Source organism: Octopus bimaculoides, chromosome 3 (assembly GCF_046866305.1).
Source record: "Octopus bimaculoides isolate indiv1 chromosome 3, ASM4686630v1, whole genome shotgun sequence".
Classification (NCBI taxonomy): Eukaryota; Metazoa; Mollusca; class Cephalopoda; order Octopoda; family Octopodidae; genus Octopus; species Octopus bimaculoides.
In genome coordinates this window covers 65,724,922-65,750,080 of record NC_142930.1, presented here as the reverse complement: position 1 = coordinate 65,750,080, position 25,159 = coordinate 65,724,922, and the positions used below count along the sequence as shown (strand labels likewise).

General features: G+C 34.9%; 1 protein-coding gene across 13 annotated transcripts in view; it reads right to left on the bottom strand.

The window, feature by feature from the left end:
* Positions 1-25,159, bottom strand: part of LOC106878239 (ral GTPase-activating protein subunit beta) — a 139,455-nt gene that overhangs the window by 28,111 nt on the left and 86,185 nt on the right. For 5 of the 13 annotated variants that reach the window (XM_089349104.1, XM_089349110.1, XM_089349105.1 and 2 more), the window contains 6 exons: positions 18,919-19,011; positions 15,288-15,513; positions 13,042-13,183; positions 10,971-11,042; positions 2,159-2,269; positions 510-687 (listed from right to left, as the gene is read on the bottom strand). In XM_089349104.1, coding sequence (XP_089205230.1) covers positions 510-687; positions 2,159-2,269; positions 10,971-11,042; positions 13,042-13,183; positions 15,288-15,513; positions 18,919-19,011 — 822 coding nt within the window. Of the gene's footprint in view, positions 1-509; positions 688-2,158; positions 2,270-10,970; positions 11,043-11,306; positions 11,376-13,041; positions 13,184-15,287; positions 15,514-18,918; positions 19,012-25,159 lie in introns of all 13 variants that reach the window. The other 8 variants (XM_089349114.1, XM_089349115.1, XM_089349116.1 and 5 more) reach the window with 3 other exon arrangements.

The following is a 25,159-nucleotide window of genomic DNA, read 5'->3' as shown; positions in this document are numbered from 1 at the left end:
TGGTGCTAGTGCTACATAAAAAGCTTCCAGTACACTCTGTGTTGTTGTCATTAGGAAGGGCATCCAGCTGTAGAAACCTTGTTAGAACAGACAATTGAGACTGGTATGGCCCCCAGGTTTACCAGCTCTGATCAAATTATTCAACCCATCCCAGCATGGAAAATGGATGTTAAATGATGATGATGGGTGATACTGTGCTATAATTTATTACTGAGATATGACACTCCATTTTAAAGATAGTAAGGTGAGAAAAGAGTAATGATTAAATTATATGATTATACAGAAACTGCCTTGTTGATTGTGTGTGTGTGTGTGTATGTATGTATGTATATATATATATATATATATATATATATATATATATATATATATATATATATATATATATATATATATATATATATATATATGTAAAACAGGCATTAAACAAAAGCATTATTATCCACATCAGCTAAATCCTTGTTAATATTTGATGATGATGATCAACAAAAGATACTGTAACATCTTACCTTCTAAGTTTCCAAGTGGCTGTTCTAAGAGTGCAAGAATTATTGAGTTTTCAAGCACAAAGTAACGGAATGGTGAACCTTGGTCATGTGAGGAAGTATTTTTAGCATATTTAAGAAGAGACTGCTCATCAAGTAAAGAGAACAAGGATTCTGGGCCACATGGAGGTGGAAAAGCTCCCTGAAATCAAGAAATTATTGCTAATTTGTATAAAGTTTGCTTATTTTTTAGTAGGTGGCAAATTATGCTTACAATTTCTGATATGATTTATTGGCTCATCCCATAAATAATTTTTTTCTTTTTTAATACTTTTTTTATTTTTCAAAATTAAGATAAACAAAGTTCTTTTTTAATCTAAAATATACTCTCCTTCATTTTCTACAATGCTCTTCCATCTATCTCGTAGACATGCAAAGCCCCTCTTCCAAAATTCACTTGCCCGTGACAAAAAATACTTCTCCACTACTGTTCTGACCTTGTCTACAGAATTCATTTTTTGTTTTTTTCATCCAAATGATTCTAAAAACTGGGGAATAAATGATAATCAGATGGGGAAATGTCCAGCAAATATAGTGGGTGGAACATTGTTTCCCATTGAAACTGCTCCAGCTTTTGGAATGTCATCTTTGCTGTATGTGGCCAAGCATTATCCTGATAGAAGAACACTTTTCATCTCGAAACCAAAGATGATCGTTTTTCTTCTAGTGCTGACTTAAGCTGCTCAAGCTGCTTGCAGTAGATCTCCTTTGCTATCATTTTGTTTGGGTTTAAAAGTTCAAAGTGGACTAAACCTTTCATATCCCACCAAACAGATAACAACACCTTATGTGGATGAAGACCTTCTTTAGCCTGGGGTGCTAATGTTTCTCCTTTCCCTACCCACTGTCTTTGGTGCTCGACATTTGTATAGAGAACCTATTTCTTATCACCAGTCACTGTTCGGTCCAAAAAAGTTTCATTTGAGAGACGTGACAATAAAGAAGAGCACACATTCAATCTCTGCATGTGATTAAACTTGGAGAGTTTGTGAGGAACCCACTGACCCAATTTGGTGACTTTTCCAATGGCACAAAGTTGTTGATGAATGGGTGATTGACCAAATGCAAGCTTCACTGCTAGTTCCTCAACAGTTACAATGGGATTTTGTTCCACCAGGGTTTGCAGGATGTCCTCGCCAAGCTCTACAGATCTTCCAGGACGAGGCTCATCTTCTTGGCTGCAGTTTCCAGCTCAGAATTTTTGGAACCACCATTGACACTGGCTTACACTTATTGTCTGATCCCCATATACTGCATTAATATTCCTTGCACTTCCTATTGCGTTGTTGCCTTTATTGAACTCATAAAGCAAAATATGCTGAATATGCTCCTTTGTCACTTGCATTATAACTTTGAAAAAATAACTGTTAAAATCGAACTGCACTCTTCAAAACTTGCACTAAGAATAAGCACAAAGTAAAATTACTACCTGCTGTTATAGCAAGTTGATGCAGATAATTTATCCCATCCCCCTCTGACTTTTAATTCATGCAATTGAAAAAAACTGTGTATTATTCATGTGATGACCCAATAGATTAAAATCTTAGAAGTTAATTCATAATCAATTCATAGGAACAAAGAAAACAAATAATATATCATTGAAATAAATTTACCACTTGGTCAATAATACACGTGAGGACTTCTTCAGCAGCATCTTTAACTCTCATGGATTTAGGCTTCAGCTGTTTCTCTCCTTTGTATTTTGGTTCATCTGTTGCTCGATGCTAGAAAACATGACAGATTAAGTTAGCCATTTCATTAACAGTGAGAAACGTCTGTCCATTACTAAGCAACAAAGACACATTTGCAACAAACACTAAAGTAAATGATATTGAACATTATAAGCACCACCAGCTTGACACAGACAAAACACAATTCCACTGACAAAGTTTAGACAATGTGTCTTATTGCTTGCAAGTCTTCCCCATTTACTGATTACACTACAGTGCATTTGTCATCCACCACCTCTTCTTGAATAAAGTAAGTAAAATCAATATCCAGCAAAGAAGCAAGGTACAATCTAAAAGTCACAGTAGTGGAGTGTAATATTCATAATATTATTCTCTCATCTCAATAAATGAATCCCACTTCAGAGAAATAACGATTATGAGAACAAAAATAGCCAATATTAATATATGTAAAGGAAATTAATTATCAATATGTAATGAAATAAGTGCTCTTATATGCATAATTTCTGGAACAGGATACTCAGTTATAAAACAACAATATTGTAATAGAAACACTTGTGTGAAGTTAGTACAAATTCAACAACAGAGTGTGAAGGCCAGTCAAATTCTGGAATATATAGTCTTTCTAAGTATTTACAATCGGGCAAGAACTAGGCACTAACAAAGTGATAATTTACACATAACAAGGCATTTCTGTTTCTGTGGTCCATGTGCATGTGTGTGCATGTACATGAACACATGCATATAGATATATTGCTTACCCAATATGTGTTCCAATCTCTGATAGATTTAAATGGAGAATTTAGAGACATGTTCAGCTTTAATAAATATAAAATTAAAACTTGTTCTAGATGGCCACTTCAATTTATGGGGTGATATATCTTCAATATAGAAATAGCTTTGAGATTTAAAAAACAAAAATCTTAGTTCTTCAGTACTACTAATTGAGGTAAAATTATAAAACAAAAATTCCACTTTGAAACCTTTCTTTGCTCTTGTCAAAATATATTAATCTTTTTGAAATAATATTTTATGCCTCTTGTAACCAAATTGTTATGAATTCTTTCCTTCAAAATAGGAATTATAATCCCTTAGATAGGAAAAGAAACAATTATAAAAGAGTGATATAAATATATTAGTTCAATTCAAATATTAATGCCAGTATTAAAAAAAAATCTTCAAAGCCAGTGTGTAGCTCCAATTTCAAGGCATTAAGTAGATGAAGAAACACCAGTATATCACAAGTATCTTCTCAGATGATTTTCTAAAAATTTGCAACAGCTTAATGATCTGAGATTTGTAGAATAAGGTATTCTCTCCAGAAACAAAATGAAAGTGGATCTGAATGCATGACTTATGATTAGACAGTCTTTATATGTTATCCACTTAGTCATCTCATCTTCACTGATATTAAACTGACTACATAATATTACTGAATAAATAATTACTTAATCTTAGAATTTAGCATGCATGAGAAGCACCTATTTGATATATTCATATATTTATTTTTGTCAAAGATTACTACATATTGTAGTAGCAAACATCTAGGCATAATATTTCAATATCAACATAAAAGTGGTATTTCAAACAGCACAGGCTATAAAATTAGTTAGTGTCACAGAGCAAATGAAAAGCAAAGTAACAAACATTACCAAACAGAAAAACAGTCATTTCCAAAAACAATGCATAAAAACAATACATCATACTTTGTTCAAATTAAATGGTTGGACATGTTATAAAAGACTGAAGGAAGGTGGGGGAAGAACTTGCTGGTCAGATTAAATTAACTGAAAATAAAAGTGCTTTATTTAATGATAAAATTAAATTACAAATTTAATTATTCTTTTCTTTTATACAGGGAAAAGATTAAAAGGTAAAAAAAAAAAAGAAAGAAATACCACCACCATTTTCCCATTTAATAATAATAATAGTTGAAAGCTTTTGCAATTAGCCACCGTTGTTGCCATGTATGATTTGAAGGAGACTTGACTTTTGTTTCTAACAGGTTGAGTGATTGTGTAGATGATCCTTCATTGGCTTGCAGTATCCTAATTTATTCAAAAAGAGCCAAAGATGCTGCAGAATGATGAAAGAGATCCCTTAATTACTTAATTATAGTAATTAGATAAGACATGAGCTGATGACAGGACCAACTTAAACACTATAGAAATTGTCACTTTTATATTACTTTTACTGATCAGTAAAACTAATATAAAAGTGATAAATTTCTATAATGTTAAGTTGCAACAGCATCATTGGTTACAGGCTTCTAGAGAGGCAATCACTTGCCTGCTGCATTTCTAAGAACAATAGTGACAAGAGATTATCTGTTCAACTTGGGTGGAACAAATACCACAGGCTATTTTCATTTGAAAGCACTGGTTTATGTTTTTCTCACTCATGTCTACATCTTATGCAATATACTTCAGTGAAAGATATACAAATGCATACATATTCATGTATACTATATATATGCAGACATGGCAAAATAGCTGTTTCAAATGGCAATGCTGAAAGAGGTTAATTTTCCATACATTTGCCTCTTCATTACCTTCTCATGTATCACTCACTTGCCTATTCATTGTAATATGATGCCTGAGTAATGTGGGAAATTATTCGCTCTGACCATATTCAATCCTGGTGATGAGCTTGTCTGGGATGGAGAGGAAAGTGATACCCCCATGGGTGCTGCAGACGAATTTGTTGTCCTTCTGTTTCCATATGAGGAGGATGATGCTCCTGATCCAGTCATTTGGGAGTTGCTATGACACCCGTACATGATTGATAATGCAAGTGAGACACAGAATCATGTTTTCTCTCCTTGCCTTCAATATTCCTGCAGTGATAGCACAGATTCCAGAGGCTTTGTGGTTGTTGAGCTTTTTCAGGATGGATGTAATTAAGAAAGATCCCCAGAGGCTTAACTTCACCTTGGAGGATGCAGAGGAGCTGGCACAAGACCACCAGCAATGGAGAGCACTGGTGGACTTGGTCAGCTCTACACATGATGTCATCTCTGGCACCACCAACCTGGGATGACCCTGGCCCCATCAAGCAAGAGCATGAAGCAAGTAAGCAGCACCATATTGAATCCCTTTACACTTTTACACTCTATCATTACTCTTTATTCCTTTCATCAAGACACCTGTGTAACATGGGACTGCACTGGATTTAGCTGTATTCAATACTCCCTACCTTCATTATTTTTTCACTCACTCACTCTCTGTCTCTGTCTCTCTCTCTCTCTCTTTCTCTTTGATGTCTTGTCAAGCACATGACAACCACTTTAGTGCTGGTGTCATGACAAAATACACAAAGTACATGCTGGAAAGTGAATGGTGTTAGGAAAGGCATCCAGCTTTAGAAACCATGCCAGAATGGATTGTCTGAGTGTGATATGATCCTCCAGCCAATCTAAAAGTGCAGTAACTCTGAAAATGAATACACTTGGACTATAATGACCGATCCAACCCATACCAAGATGGGAAGTCAATGTAAAATGAGCTGATCATGATGATGACGACGATGATGATGACACACATGGTGAATTTTTGCACAGTTTCCACTGCCCAAATTCCACTCACAAGGCCTTAGTCAAACTAAAATCACAGCAGAAGACTCTTGCCTAAGCTGGTGCATAGTGGTATCTAACCTAGAACCATGAGGCTGCAAGGGGAGCTTCTAGTCAATAATAACATCCAAATTGACTGGAAATGTTCCTCATCTTCCATATTTTCAGTTTATTTTCATATAAAAATATAATCTTACAGGGTAACAAGTAATAATGATTTCTAGCTTCGGCACAGGGTCACAATTTTTTGATATAAGTACTTATGATTACACATACACACACACGCCACCGCTGCCGCCACCACCACCACCATCATCATCATTCTAACATCCACTTTTCCATGCATGTATGGGTCAGATGGAATTTATTGAGGCTGATTTTCTATGGCCAGAGGCCCTTCCTTTCACCAACACCCACCTGCTTCTAAATAAGGTGACATTTCCCCATAGCCAGACATGTTTTGCAGAGTATTGGAAATAAATTACACTGCTTGTATGACAGTGACACTTATTTACAACTATCATGCAACACCAAGATAAGGAGACACAAACATGCAGATATACATAACTGCATATATATGTACATACGTGGGCTGATCAATAAGTATCCGGACTGTTGCCATAGTAACAAAGCTAAAGTATGCAAAGTGAAGCCACTTGGCACAGATTGACCTTGAATTCTGTTGCATATACAGACTAAGTTTTAATGTTCTAGCTCACTTTTGCTGTTTACAGCAGTACTTGGAAGGAAGGTGTGAAGCATGTGACGGTTGCATTGACCATGACAGAGAAAGGTGAGCAGAGAATCTGCATCAAATGTTGCCAAAAGCTTGGCGATAACTGCACAGAGGCTTATGCAAAGTTTTCAAAAAGTTTTCATCATTCTCAACACAATCAAGGAGATCTTGTGCAACTGAAACCTGAGTGTCTTTTTGGTCAGCTGAAAGCAGTTTTGGCACAAACTTGGCAGACTCATGTCTCATACGCAAATCTTCAGTGATAATGGACTGAACTGAACCAAAACTAATCTGCACATCTTCTGAAAACTCACGGATGGTGCTTCAACAATTTCCCTTCATAGCTGCATGCACATCTGAGATGTTTTTCTTGGTTCTGCTGGTTGCAGGTCTCCCAGAACATTCGTCAATATTGACATTTCTTCAGCCATCACGGAAACGTCTGAACCAATTGTACACTTGTGTGCAGCTAATACACTCCTCTCCATACACTCTCTGCAACTTTGCGTAGGCCTCTGAGCAGGTATCATCATGACAGCTTTCTTTGTCATGGCCAATGCGACATTCACATGCAACACACCTTCCTCCTGAGCACTGCTGTAAATAGTGGAAGTGAGCTAGAATGTTAAAACTTAGTGCACATGCACAGCAGAATTCAAGGTCAACTTTTGGCAAGCGGTTTCACTCTGCGTGCTTTAGCTTCGTTACTATAGCAACAGTCCAGATACTTATTTATCAAACCTCATATACACACACACACACACACATATACAAACGCATACAGTCACACACAGCAGGTTTCTTTCAGTTTCCATCAATCAAGTCCACTTAAAAGGCTTCGGTCTGCCCAAAGCGATTGTAGAAGATACTTGCCCAAGGTACCATGCAGTCGGATTGAACCCAAAACTACGTGGATGGGAAGCAAGTTTCTTAAGCATGCAGTCGTATACCCACCTACACATACGTATATATACATATTCATACTCACACACACATGTATGAGGGAATGTCAAAAATTATCTGCACTTTCACCATAATGTATCTTTACTATTGTCACACTACCATCTGTGCATGAGTGCTTATAGTTGGTACTATTGCAGTCATGTGCTCAAAGTTTGAGCCAAATCGTGCCATTTTTCTTTCTGACTTTACAGTGTAAGCATGGCCACTCCACTAGTAATGTGCACCAAAGAAGAACAAAGAGCAGTGATCTGATTTCTCTGGTCAAAAGGTGTGTCAGGTGCTGAAATTCATCGGAGGCTTTTAGTACAATAAAGGGACAGTGCACTATCGTGTGGTGGATCAAGAAGTTTAAAAGTGACTGGACAAGTATGACGCATGAAGAGGGAACGGGATGCCCATCAACCTCCACCAGTGACAAGAAGACTCAGCAAGTTTGAGAGATCGTAATGGTGAACCGGTTCACCATTACCATCTCTTGGTTCACTGCTCTTTGTTCTTCTTTGGTGCACATTGCTAGTGGAGTGGCCATGATTACACTGTAAAGCCAGAAAGAAAAATAGCGTGACCGCAATAGCACTAACTATAAACACACATACGCAAAAGGCAGTGTGACTTCCCCTCATACATACATATACAGATATATACACACACACTTATATGCACATACACATATATGGTTCAAACTGAGTGCATGGTGTTGATAAGCCACAATAATGGCAAAATATTGATATCCGTCATTCTTAATTCAATACAAGGTGAGTTGTCTCACCTAGTCTATGACTTTCAGGTATTTTAACACCCAGCATACGAGGGAGTCTCTTCACACACACACACACACACACACACATATATATATATATATATATATATATATATACACACACACACACACACATACATGCATATATACATATACATACATATATACACATATTTTTCATACACATACACACATATAGATGGGTGCTGATGAAGTGAGTTAGATGGGTGCAGTTGAAGGGGGAAAAACAAAACTCCCAAAATATGGCATACGTGTCCATTACCCGTTTTTCATCTTTGATCTTATTGTGTGTGTGTGTGTGTATATATATATATATATATATATAAATTCAAAAAGGGATAAAACTCTTTTACAAGAATTTTATCAAGAAGCCAGTGTGTAAAAAAATTCATTTTGTTGGTTGTTTTTCCTCGCATTAGGTACTAAATGTGGTCATTTTGAGAAGTCCACTGTGTGGCGTTATTATTTTTCTGTAATAATGCCCTTTATATAAATATATATATATATATATATATATATATATATATATATATATATATATATACACTCACACATTGGGGGAAAATGTTTTGATAGCATGCATCAATTCATTTTTCTTTTTCTTCCTTTTTAGATGCTTGTAAAGCTGTGAAGTAAATTATCTCTTGTACAAGGTGCTTTAAAAAGAATTAGTTTAATTGTAGCAACATTTGTATTCATGTTTGAAGGTGTACCCTTCAGCTTTGTCATCTGAGGGATGTTTTGTAAAACATTGTGACTCAAAGAAACAATATCTTTACAGACGTCAAGAAAGCATGCAAAATTATTAGTTGAAAAGCAATAAATTTCTTAGTCTGAACACAATTTAAAATTATGCACAAACACTGGTCGAAAAAAAAAAGAGAGAGTGTTAAGGATGATATGTGTATATAACAACACAGTAGAGACAACAAGCAGATTCTCTAGACAACTTGGTGTGGAAATATACAATAATGAATATGGAATCTATAGGGCGGAAATTTTATGCAATTATACAAGTTTTATAAGTATTTTTTAATTCTATTCTGATTCATGAATTTCTAATTTTCATTACAATGTTTCATTATGTAAAAATTTCAATTATATCTTTGATTGCATTCTACTGTTAAAGTTGTTTAAAGCATAACACATGTTATGACAAGCAGAATAATGATTGTAGATTGCTGAACCTTTTAAGTTTCCAATAACATGACATAATTAATTTCTTTTAAGAGATATCAACCCAGATAAATTATGTTATCAACTATCTTGAAACATTAAAAAAAAAAAGCCTCAATTCCAAATTTAAAATATCTTCAAAATTAGAAAAATAATACACGACTAAATATATACACAAATACACACATACACCTATACACATATTTATTGTATGATTTTGGTTGTAATATGAGCTAATATATAGATCTACGGTATATTTTCTGCTGCTACTCTCGTATTCAGTTTTCTTCATCACTAAGAGAAGGAAATGTAGACTTGTTATATTTTATGAAACCTGCCCTTGTAAATGTTCAAAAATATTATGTCTCTAATATTAGCTGGAACCTCACTTCAGCATACTTTAAAATAAATTTTAGTTTCAGTCTCTATCTTTTCTTTATGAGCTGAAAAACAATGCCCATTGTTTTGTGTGTTTGTGCATAGATAAAGTAATTCTGGATATCATGCCAGCTGCATGCTTGGGACTCTGTTAAATACTTTATATACTTTTATTACCATGTTTGGTTACTTCTAGATCAACAGCAATATATTACTACTATGGTGATTTCATCCACTGCAAAGCTATTTGCCTATTTTAATTATCATCTAATTCAATATTTCAACAGCTGTCAAATAAAACTGGAAATATTGAAGTTAAGCAATAAATAGCAAGATAGGCTTATATTTTAAATAGAAAGCGATTAGAGAAAAGCATCTAAGTACTAGCAGGAAGCTATATTAAACTGCAAAATAATGTAGGTAATATTGCTTTCTCTATCTATCACATCAGTATAATTAGGTAATAGTTCCCAATATATTGGAAGTCTAAATAAAATTCTCATTATTTGTTTCTAATTTTTAAAGTGTATTATGAATTTCAAAGGTGAAAAGAAAGTAATCTTAAAGAAAACAAATGACTGACATACAGTCGCCTCTAAACAAAATATAAATCTACACCTAAAATATAGTATATCCTATCATATACAGGAGGCTTATATGGAGAAAAACAAAAAATTACAAAATGGAGATGGTATGGAAACAAACAAAAAGATTGTTGTTATTGTTTTGTTTCTTTGAAATGAAAACATCAAATATTTCATGAAGGTCTTTCATCTATTACTAAAACCAACATCTGAAAATCATAAACACCATGTAGGAAAGGGTTGCAATAAAAGATTAGAAACAGGACTGTTGTAAGTAAGCAAAGACTGGTTGACCAAAATCGTAGAAAAGCACACTTATTTGTAATAATATCTAACACAAAATCTAAAACTGCCTATTTGTAGATGAGTGTGTGAATGTATGTGCATGTAATTATACAAGAGAATATGTGTATGTAGTTACACCATCTTCTGTACACATATTTACAAATTACAGGCACACATATAGACGTAGATTGTTATAAAAAGTGCAGGCGTAGTAAAATAGCTGGAAATTGAGAATCATTGTCAAGAAAACCAGCTGAGACTACCTTCAGTGCCGAAGAAGATTTGGACTCCTTCTCTACTTTACTTTTTACTGTCTGTGAGTCATCCTCTTTATCCTGAAATTCAATAATGAAATACAAACACAGGTGATGATGATATGTTTTTTTGAAATGGAATAATAAAAACAAAAGAAACAAAAACAGAGAATTAATAAAACCGAAAAAAAAAAAAGGTAAAGTGAAAGTGAGGATGGGTGCATTTTAACTCAATGAAGAAGAAATAAAAGAAAAAAACCGTAACATAGTTTGTAAACAGGGTTGAACAGAAGAACAGGTTTGGTTGAAGCAATGTTATTATTGACAGCAGCACTCCATACTTACAGGTTCTAAAGCTGCTTCATTGGTTGAAGGCTTTCCAGAAATGGAGATTTCATCTAAATACAATATAAGCTACAACAGCAAGAATAATTGATAATTGGAACGCAAAAGTAAAAAAAGATGTTTAGGGAGAAGTTAAAACAGGCTGTTCCCATTTTAAAGGTGATAAAGAAGTTTATCAAGAAATCTCCTTACTGTGTCTCATCCTTGTCACCAAAACCCATACTGGATACTTAATCAGTTCTTCCAAAAACTACAAATCTCTGGAATTCCCTCTCTGCCCATATTCTATTTACAGCTATCATCTTACAGACATTCAAGCTTTAATCCCAACAACTAAAATGGGTGGTTACAAGTTACACCCAAATATTAGCAGGCTAAATGAAAGAAAATAAAATATGAGTATTATGTCCTGTGCAATCATTTTTGAGAGTGTTGATTAAAGATTATGACTTTGTTATCTAGCTGATCAACCACTCAGATATATATATATATAATATATATATAAAGAAAAAAGAATAATAAATGCCTTCACAAACCACAGAAACACATAGAACCAATTTGTAACTCTTTTCAAGCCATATTTCAAAAAGAGCACATTGCTTGTCTGTTTCCTTCAATTTTGAAATCAAGGATATGGAAAGGTTTCGTAAAATAAGTAAATTATTCTTTATTAAGCTGATGTTTGGAATATAGCTTCTTACATAAAATTACATGGTTAAGTTTCAGTTTAAATATAAACACTTTAAGATAGACAATTTTGTAACACAGAACCAAAAGTGGTCACAAGCAGGCTGGAATCATCATCGACGTCATCAACATCTTTATTTTATGTTTTCCATATTGATGATAGAAGCAGTTCATATTTGAAGTTACTCCAGATGGGTTGGAAGGCCATGTTCCACTCATAGGTCTTCAGTCATGTTAAATGGATGAGAAATGAACTACCAGCCTCTGCTATCTACTTCTCATAGTTATGTGATACATTTCAAATGAAGTATCCTTTTTGATGTAAGAATGACTGACCAATAAGTCAAATATTCAACAATTTGTCTTCAGTTTTAACTCCACTAATATTTACTATATATACACTATATTGCTCAGCAGTAAAATTACATTGATTGGAAAATATTAAATTATATATACAATGTTACAGTTCAGTAACAGAAACAAAAATATTAGTATAAGCCCTCAGAGTTTAGTTTAGAGGATCAACGATAAAAAAAAAATATTTTAACAAATAAAGAAAAAATAAGTAAAAACAATAAGAACGTAATGCAAATGTTTAAAGAATTTGTTTTGATTTACAATGTTGACATCAATAAAGAACTAACTCATTAGAAAAGAAGTATTAGTGATTTCTAGCATAGGCACAAAGCCGCACATTTTGAGGAAAGGGTAGGTTTGAATATATAAACCTCTGTACTTTATGGTACTTTATTTTGTCAACTTTGGAAAGATGAAAAGTAAATGCAAAAATCCACTACAACAGAATTTGAACATAAAAGGATGTACTAAAGATTGTAAGGCATTATTTTATCTGCCACTCTGCCCTAGAAAGAAGCAATATTAAAATCCCGGTTGTTTTGTAGATAGATATCAAAAGATTTTCCAAAGCAGCAGTGACTCAAACTGAAGAACATACCACAGTCATATTACTTCTTAAAATATACATGTATCGGTATATGTAGCTGTTTAATAAAGAGAGACAGTCAAAGATGCATATGTAAAACTTTACCTGAGATTTAGAACCAGAAATACCAAGCTCTACAACTTCAAGGACATTATGTAGACATTCTTTATCATAGAGCAGGCTACTATGCTCAACAAGCCACAGCTTCAGGCACTTGAAAGCTGCAACAATTCTAGAGTGAAGGTCTCTGAAGATATAAATGGAGATATTTTAATGACACAAGTGACATTTGTCAATATTATGGTGTACCCCACCCCTACACACTTTTCCATATTTGCAAAGATAAAATGTTTTTTTTATATTTTTTTAGAGCAATTGCTATTACAGATAGCTGGATGGCCTTCATATCACAAACTACAACTATGAATTAAGGATGGAAGTTTCTTTTTGTCAGTCAGACACACTTATGTACCTTGTTCATAAACATAACAAAATGGTTATATGATTTGAAATGGTCAAGTAGATCAGAATATTAATCTCATTTTCATTGTGCCTCAAATATATTTTACACATTTCTTTACTGCTTAACCATGTCATACGAAGTCACTCATGAACACTCTCCAACTTCTGGTTCACAAATGTGCTGTTTCCTCTTTCTTTTTTTTTTTCTATAGCTGTAACTGTGTTGCCCAGTCCCTAGTGCTGACCGGTTTTGTGCTGCCTTTACTAGGGTACTCTCATCACATTTGTCTCCCATCTTCTCCTCACGCGGTATCCAGTTTTTCTGCTGCCACTGTCACTACCACCATCTGGTTCTGCATTAGCCATTATTACACTCACCCAGTCCTTCTTTTCCGGTACATCAGCCTTCTAGAATTTTCTCCCAGTTCATGTTTTTCCAGCAATCATCAATTTGCAATTATTCAAGAGAAACATTATGTCAATCTCACTGGTCTCAAAGGACTTGTGAAGGCCTTCAGGCCAAACCAATAAAAAAGAATTTCCATTTTCCTATATCAACAAGTGTAGAATGGTTCAGTGATGAACAAGACTATTCAGTTAACAGTTATTCACAAGATTTGATCTGTCAGATGCCACACAAAGTTGGAGTTACTAAAACTACTGAAGCTCAGAATTATGTGGCACTTAACTATCAGTTTTCTTCACACAATACTGTTATTCAACAAAGGCATCCTAATGAATTTATTTTCTCTTTAATCAGTCACAAGCAAGACTAATTCTGCATTGTGATATTAGTTAAATGAATTAATCCTGATATTTTAATGGTTCAGAAAAAATCATTTTTCTAATGGCTTAACAGTCTTGTGTCGCAGGACTTGCCCATTATAATAAAGAAGTCAAATGGGAACGAACAATGTTTATGTAAGTTGTTTCAACATCAACGGTAAATTATTTTGCTATTTGTTACCCTAACTTCTCTAGTTCAGAAACTTCATTATGTATCTGGTTCCAGCAAACTGAATTAACGAGGTTCAAATTATAAGTTTACTGACATATCAAGATTTTAGCCTCAAATTTACAGAACAGTGTATTTTCTTTATGGATATCTAAAGAAGCTTTATATAAATATAGTCTTAACTTGAATTAACTTGGTCAAAACGGCACTAAAATACAATTTCCTCAATTCGTCATTTGTGGCAGAAGCAGTATTGGTTTAGAGCAGCATTCTATATATCTTACTTAAGGTGGCTATTTTATCGAAGGCCACAAAACTGCAGTATCTCTCTTGAGAAAGCTTCTCGTTTAGATGGTTAGTGCTAAAAAGTTGCTGATATGGAATATAAAAATACCAAGGCCAACAACACAGCCTCTACATGGTTGCTTAACCTGCTAGAGAAAGCAGTCAAATGTCTATCAAAGCACATCACATGGCCTTAAAGAAAGAAAAACACATTAGATAATGTAGTCCCAAACATCTTTTAAAAGACAGAATGGTTAAGAGCAGGGTGTGTTGAAAGACATGGGGGTAAACAACAACATAAAAATTGATGATACTGGCTGCACTGATCTGTGAGTGGATTTGGTAGCTGGAGATTGAAAAAAAGCCTGACATAATGTGTGTGTGTGTTGTGTGTGTGTTGTGCATGTGTGTCCTTGTCTTCACATCACATGATAGTTGTAAAAGTGTGTCAGTCATACAAGCAGTATCCTTCATTTCGAATATTCTATAAGAGCAAGTCTAGCCCTGCGAAAACAAGTTAGAGACAGTAAGGACATCCAGCCATAGAAACTGTCCAACCCATACAAGCATAGAAAAGTGGACTCTGAAAACAATAATGATGTTAAAACAATTTACTTGAGGAGAACAAGTAGCATTACATTTCACTCACCTTGAATGTGCTGTTGGTGGTCGGCTACACTGATACATAATGAAATCACATATCCACTTCACTGTTCGCTTGCTCATTCCTTCATTAGGTGGTTTCACTCGAACTTTAGCAAGACCTGATAAAAGTTCCATTGCTGCCAGTGCTGTGTTCAGATCAGTCTTCCAAGAAGACATTAATCGGTGGCATACTAAAGAAGTGGCTTGACCAAACAAGCTGTGAGCAGTGTCTGAAAATAAGGATTATTAATCAAATGAGTTATTAAATGCTTAATCCTCAACAGTTTGGCAAAAGGATACAGGTAATGTGCAATATATTTTTCTCATAATAAGTAATATAATTAACAAACTTGTTAGTTTATTTAATTGGCTATTTAAAGAACCATAAAACTAACATAGTTAAAGCTTGAAATGTGTGTATATTAGCTTATTAGTATACTAATGTTAATTGACATTCAACCATTACAAAATTTAATACTAACAGTAAGTAATAAGCAGGGCCAGTGCTAGGAAGTGTGGGGCCCTCTACTCTACAAAAGCTGAAGATTGATATTTTATGTGTTGTGTAATATATCAATCCCAGCCAAAAAGCATTGAGGGCTTGAGGCCACAACGATATACTAAAAATACATCATAGTGTCCTCCACTTGAGCATGTGTGCAGGGCCCTCTCTTGGAACAGAGCCCACTTTGAACAAAGTTGTCTCATTGCCTAAAAACCGATCCTGGTAATAAGTGCTACACTGATAGAATACTAAATATTCTAGAATTCTTTAATCAAAGTTAGAATTTATAAGTATATGTATGTGTCTATATGAAAGAATTATGAAAGAGTATTATTTTGTTCTTCTATTATACGTAGATTTTAGCTCCATATTTTTAAAGAAATAAATGAAACAAATATTACTGTGTCTATAATTTTACTATAAGAATATAACTGACTTTCCATTGTAAAACTCAGGTCAACTGTATCTATGCAGTCCTATGATCAAAAGCATTCCAAATATAGCCAAACTGTCTTTTTTATTCTTCAGGACATACAGTATCTAGGACTATTTTATCCAATGTATTCTTTTTTTTTTTAAGATAGCAGGATGTATTTTGAGGGTTTAGTTGCAGTTTCTAACAGGTTCAGTGTCTGTGTAGTGACTTCCTCATTGGCTCATGCATTTGCTGTTGTTGTTTAGCATGTCACACCTGAATGGGCAAATCTGTGATTAGAGGGATTCCAGCTTTGACCATCTTTATAGGCGTTTCTAAGACTATTTATCTCAGGTGTCCATTCTTCATTTTTTCTTTAAGATGGAATCATTTTGAAGGAGATAGGGTACCTATTTCTAGCATATTAAATGACCATGTAGAGGTTCCCTCAGCTGCTTGTTGTAGAAGTAGATATGTTGTGTTTTAATATGCTGGCACTCTTTCTGGGTGTTAGTCTAAATATACAAATAGACATACCTACATTGTGTTAAATAGGAAAATGTTTATTAGAAGAATTTGGCAACAAGCTACAGTGAATAATTTAGTAGATCATATTAGTAATATAAGTGATATTAGAATTGTACTTTAGTACTGATTCAAGCAATGCCAAAAGGTTAACAGGAAAACAGGAAATAGTTGCAAGTTGAGGGAAGGAATTAAACATAATTTTACCAGCTTTTTGCTAATATTATATATATCTATATATACATATGTGTGTGTGTGTAAGTATATATAACAGAAAACTGTTAAAATAAGAAACAGTAAAAGCAAATTATGGACTAAATAAAAGTAGTTGCAATGCCAATGTATACATAGCAAGCAGCAGTAATGAATATTCAGGATATTTTCAAATGTATAACCACATAGAAATCAATAAAGATGATGTGCCATCTGGGGATTGACAGCTCTAATATTAGTGTCCATCTCTAATTTACATGTAGAAGTGTGCAGGATAGGGGTAAATGTAAGTTTCAAAATTAAACTCAAAACATTTACATTTGTTCCTGAATGACACCGACAATAGCCATGGTTATACATCCAACATATAGCTACATCTAGTAACATATAAATATATGATATAACAATCATCTGTCCATGGGGAGACAAAGGGCATATGAAATAGTTTGCTGACAGAGGATGCACATCTAGGAACAAGGGGTGGTGGTGGTGGCAGATGATATACATGTGGTAATATAGAGATAGGTGATATTGCAAATAGTAGCATGGGAATAGATGACATATTACATGTAGTAACATGTAGTAAGATAGGGGTAGATAACAATATTGCATATGAGAGTACAGGAGTAGGTAACAATATTGCATATAAGAGATGGGGGAGTAGATGACAATATTGCATATAAAATCAGTGGGGTAGATAATAATATTACATATAGTAACATAGGGTACATGATAATACTGCATTTAAGAGCAAGGGGGTAGGTAACAATATTGCATATAGTAATATGGGGTAGATATCAATATTGCATATAAGAGCAAGGGGTAAATGACAATATTGCACATTAGAGATGGGGGTAGATAACAATATTGCATATAAGAGCAGAGGGTAGATGACAATATTGCATATAAGAGCATGGGGGTAGATAACAATATTGTATAAGAGCAGAGGGTAGATGACAATATTGCATATAAGAGCATGGGGGTAGATAACAATATTGTATAAGAGCAGAGGGTAGATGACAATATTGCATATAAGAACATAAGGGTAGATAACAATATTGTATGTAAGAGCAGAGGGTAGATGACAATATTGCATATAAGAACATGGGGGTAAATAACAATATTGTATAAGAGCAGAGGGTAGATGACAATATTGCATATAAGAACATGAGGGTAGATAACAATATTGTATGTAAGAGCATGGGAGTAGATAACATACAGCTGGCCAATAATAATGCATCAGCAGAGGACATAATACACTTCATTATAAACAATAAGAAGCATTATAACAATAGTCAGTTTTATTTTGTTATAGACACTTATAATATTGCTATATCAACCTAGCTTCACACACACACACACACACACACACACACAATAATCAGTTACCTAAAGTGAACATCTACAATATTAAAGATACATTCATATTAGACTATATATATAATTAGTTCTGGCTTATCCAGAAGGATGTTGGAATTCTGTCAATTTTTTTTTCTTTTTTTTTTTTTTGTTATTTGTATAATTATCAATTTTCTTCCTAAATGTATCTTAGGTGTCAGGTCTGTCACAGTTTACAGCTTCATTAGGCTGGAGCTAATTCTGGTTTTACCCTCAAAAACACAATATGTTGCCTGATGTGGAAATTGAAACTGCAATCTTACGATCATGAGACAAACACACTAACCACTAGGTCATGAGCCTTCACTATACAACCACTAAATTTCTTTGGCCATTTGTATACAGCCATAAATTTTCTGACTTATTTATTTAGTTGGCAATTGTTATTTGAATACAGTCTTCAAAAATATCTGTATAAGCCTACATAGGGAAGCAATGATTAAAATGGATATTACTTGAAATGTAAAAAAAAAAAAATGTTAAGAAGAAAAAATAGTAGTAGCTAGTAGTAGTTAGTAACAATGTGAATGAAATACCCCTGTTGTAAGCTTGAAATGTAAATTCATCAGAATATCATACCTGTATCACAAAATCTGATATTTGTGAACATGAAAGATCCCGAACTGGAGGAAAGCTTTGTTCCATGCAAGTTTCTGCTGCCATGGCAGTCCTCTGATTAAAGAAAACCATGTAGGAAATGGGGGAAGGTGAAACAACTGACCAATATTAGTAAATAGAAAATTATAAGTGAAGAAGAAACCATTTCTGCATCATTCATTTGATAAAATATTGATTCAGAGTTTTTGAAGTTCAAAGTATAATGACTATATCATTCTGTATGTTTTAAGACACTTTCCCCGTCTGCTCCTTCCACCTTCTAGATCTTTAATGGTTTGCTCTGGCACCTGTCTATATCCTCTATTGCTCCTTGAGAGTTTGTTCTGGCACCCTATACCTACCGTCTCATCTTCTCAGCAACTCCCACCCACGTTTATACAATGCAGAGTAACCCATGTTGCTTTCACTGTAACAAGACACTTGTGCTTGTCCCTCTATCATACTTTAACATCCCAATATCTACTGGAATGTTACTTCCTACACCCTCACCCCTACATCATCATCATCATCATTGTTTAATGGCTGCTTTCCATGCTAGCATGGGTTGGACGATTTGACTGAGGACTGGTGAAACCAGATGGCTACACCAGGCTCCAATCTGATTTGGCAGAGTTTCTACAGCTGGATGCCCTTCCTAACGCCAACCACTCAGAGAGTGTAGTGGGTGCTTTTACGTGCCACCGGCACGAAGGCCAATCAGGCAGTACTGGCAACGGCCACACTCAAAATGGTGTATTTTATGTGCCACCCGCACAAGAGCCAGTCCAGGGGCACTGGCAACGATCTCGCTCGAAAATCCTTACACATGTCACGGGCACAAGTGCCAGAAAGGCGACGCTGGGCACAGGTGCCATCCCGATTTCTCTTTCGCTTGCCCCAATAAGTCTTCACAAGCTGAGTTTCGTGTCCAATGAAGGAGACGACGTTGGCATGGGTGCCAGTCGTCGAATTTAGTTCGGTTTCGATTTCACTTGCCTCAACAAGTCTTCGCAAGCGCACCCTCTGAAATACTCTCTCCATAGCAGAAAACATGCCAAAAACTGATATTGGAGCCTTATGCAGCCCTGTGGTTCAATGGATTCTATGAAATTGTCAACCCATGCCAGCATGGAAAATGGACATTGAATGCTGCCACTGCTACAAATGATGATGATGGTAATGATGATAACTTCTCAACTTGAGGTGCAACAACATGTGAAGTTGCTTGCTTGAGATTGGAAAGGTTTCAGATGCCAAATCTATATTCTTGCTGATGATAATAAATTCAGCACAGTAATAACATACTTGATGTCTCAAATATCTCAAGTTATTGTTATTATTAAAGATGGAGAGCTGGCAGAATTGTTAGCAGCATTTCATCTGTTTTTACATTCTGAGTTCAAGGTCAACTTTGTCTTTCATCCTTTTGGGGTCAATAAAATGAGTAATAGTCAAGTGTTGGGGGTCAATATAATCAACTTACCCACCAAAAAATTGCTGGCCTTGTGCCCAAATGTCAAACCATTATTATTATCATCATCATCATCATCATCATCATCATCATCATTATTATTATTATTATTATTAAGGCGGTGAACTGGCAGAATCGTTAGCATGCTGGACAAAATGGTTAGTGGTATTTTGCCTGTCACTACATTCTGAGTTCAAATTCCGCTGCAGTTGGCTTTACCTTTTATCCTTTCGGGGTTGACAAATTAAGTACCAGTTGTGTACTGGGTCAATCTAATCGACTGCCCCCCCCCTAAATTTCAGGCTTTGTGCCTGTAGTAGAAAGGATTATTGTTATTATTATCTTTGAGGCAGTGAGCTGGCAGAACTGTTAGCACACTGGGCGAAATGCTTAGTAATATTTTGTCCATCTCTACGTTCTGAGTTCAAATTCTGCTGCAGTTGACTTTACCTTTTATCCTTTGAGGGTTGATAAATTAAGTACCAGTGAAACACTGGGGTTGATGTAATCGACTAGTCCCTTTCCCAAAAATTTCAGGCCTTGTACCTATAGTAGAAAGGATTAGTTGGCAGAATTGTTAGTACACCAGGCAAAATGCTTAGCAGCATTTTCTCCTTCTTTACGTTCAGAGTTCAAATTCTGTCAAGGTCAACTTTACCTTTCTTCCTTTCAGGGTTGATATAATGAGTACCAATTGAACACAGGGGTCCATATAACCCAAAATTGCTGGCCTTGTGCCAAAATGTGAAATTATTATTATTATTATTATTATTATTAAAGTATGGGATGATGAGCTGGCAGAATTGTTAGCACACTGGGCAAGATGCTTAGCAGCATTTCGTCTGTCTATATATTCTGAGTTCAAATTCCACCAAGGTTGACTTTGCCTTTCATTCTTTCGGGGTCGATACTAGTTGAACACAGATCAATTTTGGGGTCGAGTACCAGTTGAACACAGATCAATTTAATCAACTTGGCCCCTCCCCTAAAACTGCTGGTTGTGTGTCAAAATTTTAAACCATTCTTCTTCTTCTTATTATTATTATTAAGGTAATGAGCTGGCAGAATTGTTAGCATGCTCAGCAGCATTTTGTCCTTTATGTTTTGAGTTCAGATTTTGGCTTTCATCCTTTTGTGAGCAGTGAAATAAGTACCAGTTGAGTACTGAGCTCAATGTAACTGACTTATCCCCTTCCCCGAAATTGCTGGCCTTGTGCCAAAAATTTGAAACTATTATTATTGTTGTTGTTGTTGTATTATTCAAAGTGGCAAGCTGGTGGAATTGTTAGCACATTGGACAAAATGCTTAGCGGAATTTTGAACATCTTTACATTCTGTGTTTAAATTCTGCTAAGGTCAACTTTGCCATTCATACTTTCAGGGTCAATAAAATAGGTACCAGTCAAATACTGGAGTCAATGTAATCAACTTCCCCACTTCTCTCAAAAACTGCTGGCCCTGTGCCAAAATTTGAAATCATTATTATTATTATTATTATTATTGTTGTTGTATAATTTAAGGTAGCAAGCTGGCAGAATCATTACCACGCCAGACAAAAAGCTTAGCAGCATTTTGTTCTGAGTTCAAATTCCACCAAGTTTGAAGTTGCCTTTCATCCTTTCAGTAATGATGATATAAGTACCAGTTGAGTACTGGGGCTGAAATAATTGGCTATCTTCCTTTCCCCAAAATTTCAGGCCTTGTGCCTATTGTAGAAACTATTATTAATGTATTAGAAATGCAGTTCATGTAGATAAGAGAAAAACTATCTTGAGGTAATATTTATCCCCACTTAAATGAGGATGCTCTGTTAGAACAAACTATACTGCAATAGTTACCATGAGAGAATCTCTCATATTAGCTTTCGGTGTAAAATGCACTCTTGTTTATATCGCTATAATCAAAATAAACTCTTGGTTATAGCAATATAAACAGAGTGCATTTTGCACCAAAAGCCAATATGAAAGTTTCTCTCATGGTAACTACCGCAGTATAGTTTTTCAAGCAGAACATCTACATTTAAGTAGAAGTAAATATTATCTCTTGGTATTAATACTGCCTCTGTCCCTAATAAATATTTTTAAAAATATCTTGTCTAATACATAGGATAATGAGCTTGATTAAGATACATGGATTTCATGAAAAATGAAATCGAGACTGTTAAAAACAAGACTAACATTATAATATCATTGAATTGATGTCATAAATAAGTAAACTTCCCAACCCCATGGATCCAGGTTCAATCCCATTGTGTGGTACTTTGGGAAAGTGTCTTCTACTGTAACTCCCAAGTCAACCAAAACCGAAGCCTTGTGAGATTTAAGTAGCTAACATAAACTCTTGACTACAAGTCAATCAATATATTTTCACTTGAAGGATATGAACAATATGTTTACAACTGAAATGACTGGATTATAATTGCAACATAAGGTTATTGTAATGAATTTATCTTAGATATTTATCTATGTTCCAAAGCTGTGGATATAGCTGTGTGGTTAAGAAACTTGCTTCCCAACCATGTAGTCTTATGTTCATTCCCACTGCATGGCACCTTGGGCAAGTGTCTTCTACAATAGCCCTAGAACAACTGAGGCATTGCGAGTAGATTTGGTAGATGAAAACTGAAAGAAGTCAATTGTGTGTTTGTGTGTGTGTGCGTGCATGCATGTATGTGTGTTTGTGTGCACATGATTGCTGTAGCCTTGTCTAAATGTCATGTGAAAGCTGCAAACGAACATCAGTGTCAATCAAGTGAGGTAGTTTATTTCTAGTCTTTCTGGAAAACATGTCCAGATATGGGAAAATATTCCCTTACCTGGAAACAGGTGAGGGTTGGCAACAGGAAAGACATCTGGCCAGAGAAAATCTGCCTCATACAAACAAGGAAAAGTAGATGCAAAATGACAATGATGATTTATCTATATCGCAATTTGCAAACAATATCTTTGTTAGTTATCGGTTTTCAATGGAGAACTAACATTTCTGATGGCAACAGTGATAAGGGAGTATCTAGCTCAATGCAGAACAAATATTTTAACCAACTTTGTTTACAAAGCCTTGGATTTTTCATATTCTTGCTGATTTGCATATCTTTCACTGATGCACATCAGCAAAAGACACAAACACAAACATTCTTTATTTTCTTCACTAATAGGATTCAAATGAAGCCAACATTTTTATATCTTGGAGGTCACATTATGGCCATTTTTACCCATCTGATCTTGTCAAGTGTGTGTGTCTATACATCTTTTCTAAGGCCAGTACGACTCCAGTGCACAACTGTTACATATTTTATTGACCTCAAAAGGATAAAAGGCAAAGTTGATTTCAATGGCATTTGAACTCAGAAAGTAAAACTAGAAGAAATGTTGCTAAGGATTTTGTCTGATGGGCTTCAGCTGGCTTGCCACTTTTGTGTCTCTTTCTACATATATATATGCACATGTGAACACATACACACACACACGTGTATGTGTGTATGTGTGTGTGTGAAAGAACCTCTTTACAGTCTGCATCTACCAAATTTCACTCATGAGATACTGATCAACCTGAGACTATGGTAGAAGATATTGCCCAAAGTGCCAAGCAATGGCATGAAATTCAGAACCACAAAGCTGCAAAACAAACTTCTTACCCACACAGCCATATCTTGGTAACTCCGTAGTATTGGCTGGATTATTTTGAATCATACTTCAACTGTTATTAAACTAAATTCTGTTTACGCAAACAATGAACAAAAGACATTTATTTCAAACTGCTGGACTCAATAATTCATCTTGGTTGACAAATATCATAGCAGAAATATTGGTGAAACAAATCATATCTAACTTCCAGTGTTTAATAATAGAAGATTGTAAAAGTTTGAAACTATGGGTGGTTGACTTCATTTTCAGTTTTTGATTGCATGGGGATTACCCACATATCATGTGTGCAGACACTAATTTCAACCAATCAGGGTTAAGCATTCACATGCTAATTTCTAGAAAATTCTTTCAGCGATGGCAATATAAACAGCCATTTTTGACGCAGTTAAGCAGAGAGAAAGTGGACTCTCCTTGCTATGGTCATAAACAAATTCTGCTTCTGAAAGTTGTCTTCATGGTGTCATACTCAAACCAACACAATCTTCCTAATAGCTATTTTCACAGGTATATACCAACTTGGAGATGAAGAAGAATCAACACCATATGTTTTTGCAGCAATATGCAGATCAGTTTAGTCACTAAGATTTTCAACTCCCACAAATATGATGTTCTTATAATTTGACACTGTCTGTTTTTCATGAAACTCTGTACAAATGTAGCAATAAATGTGCATATAAACTTCCACCAAGTCTTGTCATAACTCATGCCACAAAACCATATACTTGTGGTCTCAATGGTTTTCGAACGTCACCAGTCATTGAGTGTGCTATGAAAGAGACATTTGTGGCTGCAGTTAAAACATCTTTTGTAGTTATGTCATCAAACACTAAGATGCTTAATAGATATTCTACCAATGAGCCAGAACACTAATACATTCAATAATTACATTTATAATTTTTTTGGCTAGAATCATGAATCCCACATTTAAAAAGCAAAGTTTCATACAATACAGTTATTTGTATTTCATACAAAAAGGCAAAGAATTAGTCATTAGTAGCTCTAACAGTTGCATCATACACAGAAGAAGGTAAGGTCATGAAAAGCAAAGACTGAAGACAAAACAATCAAGCTAATACAATAACACAGGTAAAACTGAAGCATTTACAAT